Source organism: Podarcis filfolensis, assembly GCF_964270895.1.
Source record: "Podarcis filfolensis genome assembly, chromosome: 13".
Taxonomy (NCBI): domain Eukaryota; kingdom Metazoa; phylum Chordata; class Lepidosauria; order Squamata; family Lacertidae; genus Podarcis; species Podarcis filfolensis.
In genome coordinates, this window is record NC_139615.1 from 16,353,040 (window position 1) to 16,366,567 (window position 13,528).

At 43.9% G+C, this 13,528-nt stretch overlaps 1 protein-coding gene across 1 annotated transcript; it reads right to left on the reverse strand.

Annotated features, from left to right (window-relative positions):
• Positions 1-1,746: 1,746 nt before the first annotated feature.
• On the reverse strand, positions 1,747-8,001 carry LOC310747569 (urotensin-2 receptor-like). Its single transcript, XM_083582056.1, has 2 exons — positions 6,883-8,001; positions 1,747-2,056 (listed from the first exon to the last, which is right to left on the reverse strand). Exon 1 carries the CDS (start codon positions 7,946-7,948, stop codon positions 6,893-6,895), a length of 1,056 nt encoding a protein of 351 aa, XP_083438182.1. The 5' UTR covers positions 7,949-8,001; the 3' UTR covers positions 1,747-2,056; positions 6,883-6,892.
• Between the last annotated feature and the right edge of the window lie 5,527 nt (positions 8,002-13,528).

Here is a 13,528-nt window from a genome sequence, read left to right on the forward strand (position 1 = left end):
ATGGCACCAAAACATTAACATCTGGCGTGGCGGAATGTGGATCTGTTGTGCAGGCAAGGAAAAGCAAAATAGTCACATGAGAGCAACTTGTGAGCAAGACTTTAGGGATGCAGCAACATCCAGTGTGTGCAGTGTGTGTGTTGTGTGTGTGTGTGTGTGTGTGTGTGTGTGAGAGAGAGAGAGAGAGAGAGAGAGAGAGAGAGAGAGAGAGAAGTGTGTGTATGTGGTGTTTTTTTTATTTAAATGGACTGAGAATGTGACTGTTTCGGATGCTTTGTTAGTGATGAAGCAGAACGCAAGCCTTTCCCTGAGTAACAGGTGGAATGAAGGGAGCTTAAATATGCCATGTCTTCTAGCAGCAAAATGAAATGGTGCAGCAAATTTGTTGTAGGCCCACAAACGGAAACCAGAGATCCTGGGCCCTTGCCCATAACCCAGCAGGCCCCGCTGGTCCCCAAAATTATAGGGTAGCTTGCCCCCTCTTCTGCCCTCCTCCTTGCTGTATCCTGACTCCATAAAGCATGCCCAAAGATGTTAATGTACTGTGAATTTGCCGTCTCCTCCATCTTACCAAGGAACAACCCACAGGGACAGATTCCGTCTCTTCTGCCCTCCTTCCTTCACTTCCTCTAGTTCACAGGTGCTGTTTTCAAACATTTGTTCTTAGGGTCTTTTTTTGTGGACTGCACCGTCAGCACAATTTATTTATTTTTATGAAGTTGCATGATTGTATGTTTAAACGTAAAAGCATCACAGCCTGGGATAGTTCAGTCAGTAAAGCATGAGACTGAATCTCAGGTTCCTGCATTGCAAGGGGTTGGACTAGATGACCCTCAGGGTCCCTTCCAACTCCACAATGATTCTATGCTATTGTTCCCCCTGTTCACAAGCAGACAAATGAGGCTGTGAGGTGCAAGTCAGAGCAGGAATGAAATAGGACCCATTTTCAGAATACTGGAGCATAGCACAGCTGCTAACTGCAAAGAATAACTGAGGAATATACAGGGGCATATACAAATAAATGTACAAATTGGATGATTCTGTGCATAAATATACAGGCAAGTTTTTTATAATAAAAAAATCTGAAGACAAAAATGGGAAAGAACAGCAAGAAACACTTCTCTTCATTCGTTATGTGATAGGAATTTTGAGGTCTTAGATATATGGTAATGTTCATAAGTGTAGCAACCAAGCACGTACATAGATCAGCACAGGAAGACTGACCTGAAGCCATTTTGATTCCCAAACTGACCAAATGTTTTCCCTGCAAGTAGGGGGGGGGGGTCAGGGAGCCTTCCCATTGTCTCAGGAATTGAGTAATCACCATTTTAATGGGTGACAGACTATCAGGAAAGGCAATTAGATAACCTGGCAAACAGGAAAAACAACATTCAAATTTGTGTTTTAGACCGCCTTTTCTGTGATGTATGTATGATGTATCTGGGGGTGATCTTGATTTACAGGGTGGCAGTTTCAAAAGTCTTTATAAGGCCTTGCGCGCCATTTTTCTGGGTTCCTCCTCTCTCCTGCGGGTGAGGGGAGCACCCTGTTGCAACAGATCAATAAAGATCAAGCTTACTAGCTGCTTTGCTTCGCAATATTCTCTGGTTGGCCTCTGTTATTTTCTCCTACCAATAGGGAACGTACGTAAGGACTCTATATGGGCTCTTGGATACCCCATAAGGGGAAAGGGCAATTTTTGTTTGCAACAGTTATTAATTTGTTCTTTAGGGAAACATGCCTCTGAGCATGTTAAAAGTTTGTTTCGGTGTGAATAGAGGCAGGAGACACAAATGTGCCTTTACAACAGATAGGAAGAACTTGCAGAGCTGAGGCCTTGCAAGGGCAGGGAAATCACACTTCTCAAGAAACATACACCTGTTGGTTTTCCACCAGCCGTACAGCGAACAGAGACCCAATGCATAAACAGCAACAACCCGGCAACCCTCGCTTGTGACTCTTGAGATGCAGCCCTGGGATTGTGAAGGGTTTTCCTATGTGCAGTTTCTCTTCCGAAGTCCACTCTGTTTCTGCAATGGATTAACAGTCTGGAGACCTGTGGGGGAAAGAAAAAGAAAACAGAAGGCGGCCAGGAAGCCTTTGATGTCCCTGTAATCTTAAAGTCAGGGATAGGGAATCTGTGGTCCGGCTGGCTGAGCTGTAAACAGAAATGGAACTCTTGCTGCCTGTTTTTTTCCATGGTCGGCGGCAGAGGGAGGGTGGACACTTAGCGCATCTCCAAAAAAAAAAAAAAAAAAACAGGCAACGCATCACACATACAAAGACAGGAAGAGGAAAGTGATTTACATAACATTTGCATATGCTAATAATCACTGTACTGTAATTGAAATAGAAATAGGCAACACCATAATGGAGAAGACTGGCTAGGTGACCTATGTGCCTGCGTGTCCAGCAGCTAACTGGGGGCTAGCCAAGAATCCATTTGCTTTGGACTACAACTACCATGATGCTCTGCTGTTGGGCCTGCTGACTGGAGCTGATGGGAGTTGTAGTCCAAAATAGCTGCAGGGCACCACTTTCAAAGTCCCTTTAAATTAGGGGTAGGCAACCTAAGGCCCGGGGGCTGGATGTGGCCCAAATCGCCTTCTCATTCCGGCCCACGAAAGGTCCGGGAATCAGCGTGTTTTTACAGAAGTAGACTGTGTGCTTTTATTTAAAATGCATCTCTGGGTTATTTGTGGGGCATAGGAATTCGTTCATTCCCCCCCCCCCCAAAAAAAAATATAGTCCGGCCCACCACATGGTCTGAGGGATGGTGGATTGGCCCATGGCTGAAAAAAGCTGCTGAAAGATTAAATGTTTGCTCTCCTTGTATCTGGTTGGAAAAAAGGACAGGTTTTTCAATAATTACAGGGAAGTCTAAGACTGCAGCAACAGGAAAATAATTTAATTCCTTGAAGTCCACTGTTTTTATTGGTGTATTTTCATTTGCTTTGATAATGTCTGGCACAGGGTAGGTGGTAACAACAACAACATCATTGTCATCATCAATATCATCATCATCATCACCATCAACAACAACAACAACTGTAACTTCTTGGGACAACAAATGATATTAAGCTGACTCTGGAAGTGAGGTTATTTTATTAGCACATGATTTGTGATAGAGAAAAAGACCGGCTGGGTTCTAAGAACTGATCCAGTCCTGTCTGTTGCAATGACCAATACTTTTTAAAAAGTAAAAGTTAAAAAAGGGAAATTCATCTCTTCTATTCCAAGTCAGGGTGGGTAAATACTGTGTGTCAATTTCTCTCTCTCTCATTTCTCTCTCTCTCTCTCTCTCTCTCTCTCTCTCTCTCTCTCTCTGTTTCTCGTTCTTCCATATGAGAAGTTCAGTTCACATTTCTACATCAGATTGCAAATTTCTTTTTTCTTTTTCAATCCTCATGAAAATTCTAGTGTGCATTTTTTTTAGTGTACACATTTTGTGTATAACTGTACACAAAAAAAGAAAAACATGTAATCTTAAAACCATAATATTCCTCATAAATAACTTCCCGTCTCTTCCATTTTGTACTAATAAACTTATTGCCTATATTTGTCCGTTGTCTTTTTATTTATAATATTTTCTTATCTATCGGTTTTCCTTTTAAATTTGTTATCCACAGAAACTACTCAAAGGCCGTTACCGTTTTCAGACTGCAGCAATTACTCTTCAAGTATTCCTTAAAACAATTCCAATTTGAGACAAACTCCTGTTTGGATTTATCTTTGATTCTTTCTGATAAGTAGTCTAACTCCGCATACTCTGTTAGTTTTTGTATCCAGTCAGATCTGGTGGGTACACATCTGCTTTTCCAGTGTGTAGCTATTATAACCCTCACAGCTGTGGTGGCATACAGAAAGATTTTCCTTGTTTTTGGGGGGGATATCCAAACCGGTAATACCCAATAAGAATAATTCAGGGTTTTTTTTTAATATTCACTTTCAAAATTATTTTTAGTTCCAGATAAATATCATTCCATAATGGTTTAATCCCCCTGCATGTCCACCACGTATATAATGTATTTCTGCCAGGTTCTCCACATTTCCAACAGTTATTATAAAGGTAAAGGTAAAGGTACCCCTGCCCGTGTGGGCCAGTCGTGTCCGACTCTAGGGTTGTGCGCTTAACTCACTTAAGAGGCCGGGGGCCAGCGCTGTCCGGAGACACTTCCGAGTCACGTGGCCAGCGTGACGAAGCTGCTCTGGCAAGCCGGCACCAGCGCAGCACACGGAAACGCCGTTTACCTTCCCGCTATAAAGCGGTACCTATTTATCTACTTGCACTTAAGGGTGCTTTCGAACTGCTAGGTGGGCAGGAGCTGGGACCGAAAGACGGGAGCTCACCCGGCCGCGGGGATTCGAACCGCCGACCATGCGATCGGCAAGTCCTAGGCACTGAGGTTTTACCCACAGCGCCACCCGCGTCCCTATTAATAACAGTATAATATGTATAACAGTATAGTATGTATAATAACAGTTATTATACATCTTAGCAAGTTTACAAGGTGTCAAGTGCCAAAGGTAGAAACTGCTCCCATGAGATGCAAACAGGAGCCTCCTGTGGATTAATGTAGAGGAAAATAGTGTGATGCTTAAAATACTGACATTAAACTAAATATATTAAAATTATATCCCGGTCAACTGTTAATAATTTAGGCTACAACCTAAATTTCCCTGGGAGTTACCTCCATTAAATACAGAAGGACTTAAGGAAACATTGTAGGTTTTCACTGTTAATGTCCAAGGGTTACAATAGTAATATATCCATTTAATTAAAAAAAAATACTAGAGAGCAAAAAGCTAGTGTCAGTTAAATTAGAGTCTTTAAAAATAATAACCATATCAAGTTGAACCAAAATACTAGAAAAATGTTTTAAGACTTGGAATCTAATATATTTAAAATGCATATATAGCTGATCAAAATATAATCTCTCTTTCCAATGGTGCAAGTTCAGAAAAAAACTGTCTATTAATATTGCCTAATTCTAAATATCTTGATACTTTTAACTTCAAAGAAGATCTATCCCTTAAGCTCTTAGTCAAGCATATTCTGTGGAAAAAATAGCACCCTCTCGCCCATTCCTGTACACTGCGTTTTAAAAACTGTAATAGAAGGAGTTTCAGGACTTCATTTAATCGTTATGCATTTAGATTTTCATTTCCCTCAGTTCAGTTTGATTTTGCTACTGAAGAAAGGTTAGTAATGTACAGAACTGTCCTGTCTGCATTTTCTCGGAAACAAATCCCACATGTCTGCAAATTACTAAATGACTCGGTGTGTTGTCCAATGATGAGGGCTAGAAGCTTGGTTCATTTTAAACAGAACCTGCAGTTCTCAAGGTGCAGCTAAATGTGAAGGCAACCCAACCTCTTCCAAGCCATCACCTTGATGGCCAGCTGAACTTTGTGGATGACAAAGTTCCAGAGCGAGGGATGATGCTGACGGGGTATTCCGAAATCACGCTGATCTCCATGCCCAGCACAAATGAACCCTCTACCGCTCATGGATCACACTTTGTCTCCCTTGCCCTCAACTCCATATGCTCTGAAAGTAGCAAGACGCCTCAACAGCTTTACAAATAGCTCCAAGGTGCGGGAAAATGTATGGCTGAACCCCACATGCCTCCAAAATTCCTTCTCTCCTGTCATTTTTGCCTCTGGAAGAGGGGCAGGGGAGTCTTCTGATGGCCACCAGGAGAAAAATGACTGAGGAGGTGATTTAGGGGGTGGAGATGTGAGCAGAGCAAGAATTCGGTACACCCTCCCAACTGCCCACGTTGCACTTAACATCAAACCCCCCATTCCATCCACTTAGTAAGGAAGTTCTTCGGTGAATGACCCAACTCTTAACACATGCTGGGGATCAAAGTTTCTGTTGAAAAGAAAACAAGGCCCTATAATGACTCTCAATAAGCTGCGGCAGTCTGAGTTTCCAAAGCTTTGCACCCTGCAGCGTGGCTTCAGACATAAAGGCAATGCTCAACATTCATCTGGGCCTTCCTCGTAGCTGAGTGGTTGGGCATCTGCTTTGCATGCCAGAAGGTCCCCGGTTCAATTCCTGGCATCTCCAGGTAGGGCTGGGAATTCCTGCTGCCTAAGATCCAAAAGAGCTTCTCCCAGCCATTGTAGACAATAAGAGATATTGGTCTATGTCAGTTCTAGTCAGTTCTTCATTTTTCCCAATCGTAAATTTGGTTATCCACATTTCTTAAGCAATTTGTGTATTTTATTTAAAAAAAGGAAATCATGAAAATTCTTCAGCATTTCAAAGTGAATTTCTCCTAATAAGCACACTTTTATGCTGTTTTGACTAATGGATATGTTGTTGCTAGGAATTTATCCTAATATAATGAATCATTGTGTGCTAATATATCACATCGTGTGCTAAATATATTTTCACTAATATATCAATTCTAATGCACACTTTCCCATAACATATGCTTTAAAAAACAACAACAAAAAACCATTGGTTGGGAAACCCCATTGCAAAATTCAGATAAGTGTGGCATTTGAAGGATGGCTGAGTTTTGGTTCTCATATTGTTTTGGAGAGTGCAAATTTAATTGAACTATATTTAAAAGTCTTTTACTTTTCTTTCTTTATTGCATTTCCATCCCACTTTTCCCCTCCAAGGTTCAACCCCTCCCAATCTTATCTACATACACAACAACCCTGGGAGGTTGACCGAGTGGGGATTTGAACCCTGGTCTGTCTCCCAGGTCCTAGTCCTACACTCCAACCACTGCATCACGCTGGTGCAAATGGAATACAAATCCTCTCCCATCCCTAGGAGACAGCCCTGAGCTTGATGGACCAACATTCTGACTCAGCAATAAGGAAGCTCCCTGTGTTTTTCAGGTGCCTTTCATTCCTTACCTGCCTCGGCTCAGATGACCTCCTGGCCTTCTCCTTGTGGCCTCTCTCTGTTCTGGAAGCATCGCAGGGAAGTGCGCGACGACCCCCTTTGGCGGGCGCGCAGGTACTCACGGTAGTTGCGCGTCAGCAAGGTGTAGAGGAAGGGGTTGATGCAGCTGTTCCCGTAAGTCAAGCAAGTCACTAGGTGGTTGATGGAGATCTCTGTGTGGACGGGCAGGCGGGCAGCCTGCTGGCAGTAAAGAGGCAGGAGCTGCCAGACCCAGAAGGGCAAATAGCAAGCCCAAAAGGCCAGGACAATGACGAGGATGAGGAGGAAGACCCGGTTCTTTGGAGAGCGGCCCAACCCGCCGTGCGTCTGCGACACCCAATAAGTCCTGGCCAAGCGCCAGTAGAGGGACCCGATGATGATGCCGGGAGCCACGATGCTGGTGCTGAACAGGACGCTCAGGTAGACCCTGTACTGCTCCTCACTCCAGGTTGGGGAGCAGAGACGCCGGACGGGCACGCCGTCCCCCACCGACCGCTCCTCCTGGTGGATCATCACCATCATGGGCAAGGCCAGGGCAAAGGACAGGAGCCAGATGGCCAGGGCCAGAGGTCGTCGGCAGCGTCGCGCACGCCTTGCGGCCTGGAAGGGGTGGGCCACGGCAGCGTAGCGCTCACAGCTCATCAGGGTGAGCAGGAAGATGCTGGCATGCATGGTGAGGAGGTCCAGGCTGAGGAGGACCCGGCAGCCGGCCTCGCCGAAAAGCCAGTCCTTCACCAGCCCGTTGTGGACAATGAAGGGGGCCGTCGACAGGTACAGCAGGTCAGCCAAGGCCAGGTTGACCAAGTGGACACGGAGCGAGGAAGCTGAGGGTGATGCCCGCACCACGGCCAAGGCGTAGAGGTTTCCCGCCACACCGGTGGCACACATCAGGCTCAGCACAGCTCCCAGGGCTGCGGCTGACTCACCTCCCTCCGACACAGTCCCATTGGCCAAGGGCACCCACAATGAAAGATTGGTTGTTGGTGGGTCCATGGGGAGAGGACCAAGGGTAGGGTGTCCAGGAGAACTTCTTAACATCCCCCCGGGCCTTCAGAGAAAGCGAGACAGCAGAACCTTGCTCTTTTCTGACCTACCTACTTATTGTCTTCGCTGCACATCTATCTGTCTTCCAGGCTATTTCTGTGTCCAATTTGTCTACCTATTTTTCTTCCACTTACTTCTGATCCTCTGAGAAAGAGAGAGGAGTTGATCTGAGTGTGCAAAGGTTTTTCTGTGGGGGTTCAGCTCCCCGAAGACCTCTCTTCTGTGTGGGGCACACGGTCTCTGCTCTGCATCCGGACATGAAGGGCTTTTTGTTCCTCACCTTGTTCCTCCGCTCAGTGTGTCCAAAGCTCAGCGGTGGCAAGAGGTCTCCAGAGTGCGCGAGGAGTATCTCTGAGTGTCTGTCTGGGGCTGCAAAGAATTCTCTTCTCCTGCATTCCTCGCACCCTGCTAGTGTTGGTATGTTGGGGTCGAACCTTGACCCGGCCCCACACGGGGAGCACAGCTCTCGGCTTCTGTCTGAACTGAAGAACCTGTTTATTTCATCCTTGGGGTGGAATTCTGACAGCGTGTCAGCAGAAGGGACTGCGGGGCGGGTGATGGGACAACGTATGGGGGTCCGATTGGTCCGGAGTTTGGAACAGTAAGAATCGCCACCTCCTTTTTCTCCCCCACACCAAACAGGCAGACACCCAGGGTCCAACTCCCTGCTGGCATCGTCATGCAGCTTTCCATGGAATGATGCCAACCAGGAGAGAGAGAGCGAAAAAAAATAACCAAGAGATAGAAAGACAGAAGGAGACTGTATGGATCAATGGACAAAAGAAACTCATAAATGCAAAAGCAGAGAGAGAGAGAGAGAGAGAGAGAGAGAGAGAGAGAAGTGGGGAAAAAACCAGACCCACCTCTTGTTCATCATCCGTTTTTTTTATATAGACCACTTTTCCAGAAAAATTCTGTTCACAACATACCAATTGAACAATAATAAATACAATTAATATGTATCTACAAATATATATGAATCATGTGTATTCATAGGACTATAAATACAGAAATCCATGCAACATGATATAAAACATTACATAAAACAATACAAAAAGGTGTAGCCTAACTTATCAGCTCAGGAGAAAGAATGTCCATCACAAAAATAAACTTGATAGCACAGTGGGTACCTCAGTTTTCGAACGTAATCCTTTCCGGAAGACCATCCGAGTTCCAAAACATTCGAAAACTGAAAACTCAGTACGGAAGCCTCAATACGGAAAACTCAATACGGAAGCCACATGGCATGTTCAACTTCCGGGGCAAGTTCAAAAACCAAAGCATTTACTTCCGGGTTTACGGCTTTCGAAAACCAAGGTATCACTGTATACAAAATGGAGGGTTGGGTGCAGGTCACTCTCCCCAAAGGACATTAGATCTGTTCCTGCATCAAGTTAAGTGGCTGGGAACAGATGGCCTTTCTGTATTATTAACAATGGATTTTCATTTCTACCTCTAATTCATAGTCCCACCCATAAAATAAATATTTCTGACGTTTTTTTTTGCCTGCCTAGTTTAAGAGAACTTAGGGATTAGCGATTCAGCCAGGGTCTACTTTGTCATAGATGTCATACTTTCTTGTCCTTTCCTCCCCAAAACGCTTTGTTTGGATTTCTGGAATAAGGATGTTTTGTTCACCATCATGAAATAGGGAGAACTTCAACAACAAGGCCTCAGCATAGTAGAATGCCTTATTATTGATTTGCTACTTAAATATATTTCAGACTTCTCCTTCAGCTTATCAGGAGCCCCACTCTTCACCATGCAAAAAGGCTGTCAAAGTGAGAAAATGAGCTGTGGTTTTTAAATCCCTGAGTATCCACCAAGTGAGCCTTCACCAACCTGGTGAAGGTCATGCAACCCCTACAAGCAGGTAGTGGGGCCCATGGGGCTGCAAGAGAGAGGAGAGGAAGGAAAAGTCCTATTGCATGAGATGCCTGTTCCACCGGTGGATAGACCCTGTTGGATGTCACCTACGGTCTGGATTTTCTGGCTGCTAATGTAACTTATGATTTATGATTGTGTAAGTCACCTGGTATGTGTTATGCCCTAAAAGGAAGGCTGCAGTAAGTACTGAGGTTATTAAAATTGTGCATATGGAAGCAATAGGATGACTAAAACCCTATTCTTCTTGGAATAAAAATTGTCCAGACCAAAAATATGGTTCCAAAGCTTTACTAACAGAACTTGTTCCAAAACAGACTTACAACAATTAGGATACATCCAAATAGTTGCCTAAAATCATGTGCTTGTCCAAGCATAGGCAGAACATCTTAAAAATATAAAATTACTTCAAACAGAACTGAAAGCAAAGTTCTTTCTCTCCGCACAGACTCCATTCAGCCTGACTGTATTCTCTCCAGAAGAAACACCATTAGCACATCCTTCGTCTTTGGTGGCTTGAGAACAAAGACTTGGCTCACACAAAATGGTGATTTGCAACTGAATACCCCTCTCATGTGATTTAAGTTAAACACCACGTGAGAGAGTAGCAGAGATACATTCTCAGTTAATTATCCCTTTATTAGGAACTCAGAGAGTCTCACTTAGCTTCAGTGGACTTTTCTATGGTCCCTTTAGCCATACACATACAGAGTTATTTCCCTTTTAAATGTACAATTAAACAGTCATACTTAATGAGTGTATGTGTGTGTGTGTGTCACTGAACATTTATGCAATTTGACCTTTCATGAGGCTGCATATATCCTCTGAAACACGGACACGTGTCTATTAGCCCTATTCTTATGCCCAGAATCACTGCCTGATTCTGCTTCTCTCACTTTCACATTGTTGCAGATTGTTAAAGACTGTACCGCTTAATGCAGGAATAGGGAACCTTTGACCCAATAGATGGTGTTGACTTACAACACTCAACAACCAGCCAGGCTGGTTGGGGTTGATGGGAGGTGTAGTTTAACAACATCTGATCTAAGGTATGCTATATCCATTTACTCTGCAATAAGCTGTGCTCAACTAAAAGGGTGTGGGTTCCTTTTGTTTAAAGATATACTGGGGAAATGTTACTGGTCTACAATATAGCTAATATGTCAATTTCTGTTTCTCTCCGTTTCTCATTTTTCCAATCGTAAATTTGATTTTCCACATTTCCAAGTCAGTTTGTATTGGTTTTGTTTTTTTTAAGTCTTCATGAAATTTCATAAGCAAATGTGCATTTTTTGCATTCAGTCTTGCCTAATATGCACATTTTCCCCCAAAGCTATTTCCTTAATATAATAGACATACCTCAACAGTTGCAATGTGTGAAAAGGTTTTCTGTATGTTGCATGATGCTTTAGTGCTCATGTGCAGGCATACACATGCTTTTGCATGACAGGCAAGACACACACGCAAGCACACTCCAAACAGATTCAGAGATTTAACTTCTAGAGATTCTGCGGAGGCAGCTGAACCCTGAAGAATGACATCTGTATTGTCTCCAGTGTACGAAATCCCTACACTGTGATATCCTTCTTGATTGATATTCTTCTTTATTTTATGGGAAATCATCTTAAAGGGTTTTACCTTAACCAAAAGGTGAACAATAATTGTTTTTTAACAACCACATGTGACCTTTTTTTTGCAGGAAACCAATCTGATTAAAAATCCATTTATGGGGACTGCAGAGTATTTATAAACAAGGATGCAAGCAGAAGATTCAATTGAATGCTATCGCAAAGTCTTTAACTTTGGTTAAAATCACAGTTTGTACTGTGTTTTCATCTTCAGGTACAAACAGTGCATGAATGTATGGATTTACTACACTGGAGACAATACAGATAGTAATTTTGCCATGGGAGGCAATGACTAACAGCCTAGTACTAAACAGATTTTTCATGGAATTTTCAGTCTGTTTTGCTGCCCTTTCTCTGCATTCAGGCACCCCCACTGGCAGAGTCAGTATTCAAGCCTTCTGTGTTTACTGGTGTTGGGGAGAGAAGAGAGGCTGAACTCGGATGTCTTCCAAGACTTCTGCTCTGGAAGAACGCTCTGAGCAATTTTCGGGAAAAATCCCACTGAGATGAAAGGAAAGGCAACAGCAAAAGAAAGTCCCAGCTCCCGTGCACAAGCACATTTGCTGACTCCCCACCTCCTGACTCATCCAGATTGCCCTCACGCAATTGCCATCCACCGTCCAGAAAATGTCATGGTACAGAAGGCTTCACCTATTGAATTTGCGCCTGCTACATCAAGAAGTCTCCATCAGAAAATAATAATAGGGGAGGAGTTATGCTTCGAATAACAAAGCACTTTGGACATACAGTAATGCCTCTCTATGTTATTACACCCTATATATATGTTATATCACACACACACACATATATTCACATGTCGTCGTGGTGGGAATTATAAAATATAGCAGCAAAGGATTCTGGGAGTTTGGTTCAGTGTAGAGCTAAGAACCTCAAGGACCGCCTCTTTCCATATAAACCTATCCGGACCCTGAGATCATCTTCTGAGGTCCTTCCTCGTGTGCCTCCTCCTTGAGAGGTCCAAATGGTGGCAGCATGAGAACGGGCCTTCTCTGCAGTGGCTCCCCCTCTGTGGTATGCTCTCCCCAGCGAAGTTCACCTGGTGCCTTCATTATACACCTTTAGGCGCCAGGCAAAAACGTTCCTTTTTAACCAGGCCTTTGATTGATTCGATTGACATCCGATGCCCTTTTAAAATGTGGTTCTTTTGGGGGGGGGGCGTTGCCATTAAGTTGTTTTTATTTTTATTATATGTACTGTGGTTTTATATTTTGATTTTGTTCTGTGAACCACCCTGAGACCTCCAGGTATATAAACAACAACAACAACTGGTGTGCCATGGCATTCTAGTCTAATCTGTCAAAAGACTTCATTTCTCCTGTGAAGACGCTGTGTATATTTAACAAGGCAATGTCTGTGAGCAGTGCATATGTCTCTAGCTTGTGAACGTGCTATTATACACATGTGAAATGCTTGTGCAACCTGAGTGAATCCGCAGACGGTCTTTACCGAGTTGCCTTTCTGAACTGTATTTGTACATCATTCTGTCAGGCATTGGTGTGGCTTGAATGCGTGTGTGCTTTCTCTGCTGAATCTACTGTTCAGAAATGTGTTGTTGCTGCTATTATTATTATTATTATTATTATTAGTATTATTATTATTAGGGAACGAACACGACTCAATAGACTGCTATCATGTCATGTGCCCCTCTTGAGTGTACCCCTGTTTCATATAATATCTGTACCATTTATGAGGTGCTCTCTCCTCCATTCGTTCTGACGGCAGAGCCTCGCCCCACCCTTCTTCCCCTGCCCTCAGATGTCCCCCATCCACCTTGCCGTCAGTCTCTGCCTTCTCCTACCTTCAACCCCGTCTTAGGCTGGTCACCAGCTTGGCTTGAAAGGAGGTTATTCCTGGCTTGAGTTGTGTGGATTATACTGAGGGAGGGGGGAAGCATATGGAGGGGGATTCCTCGCCAGCAAGCCACAGCCTCAGCCAAAGCAAACTAGGTTGGCGCTGCTGGGTTTGTCTAACCCTGTGACCCTCCGGCGCGCAGTGTTCCCTGGGAGGGAAATGGGGAATCTAACAGATTCAAGCAAGAAGC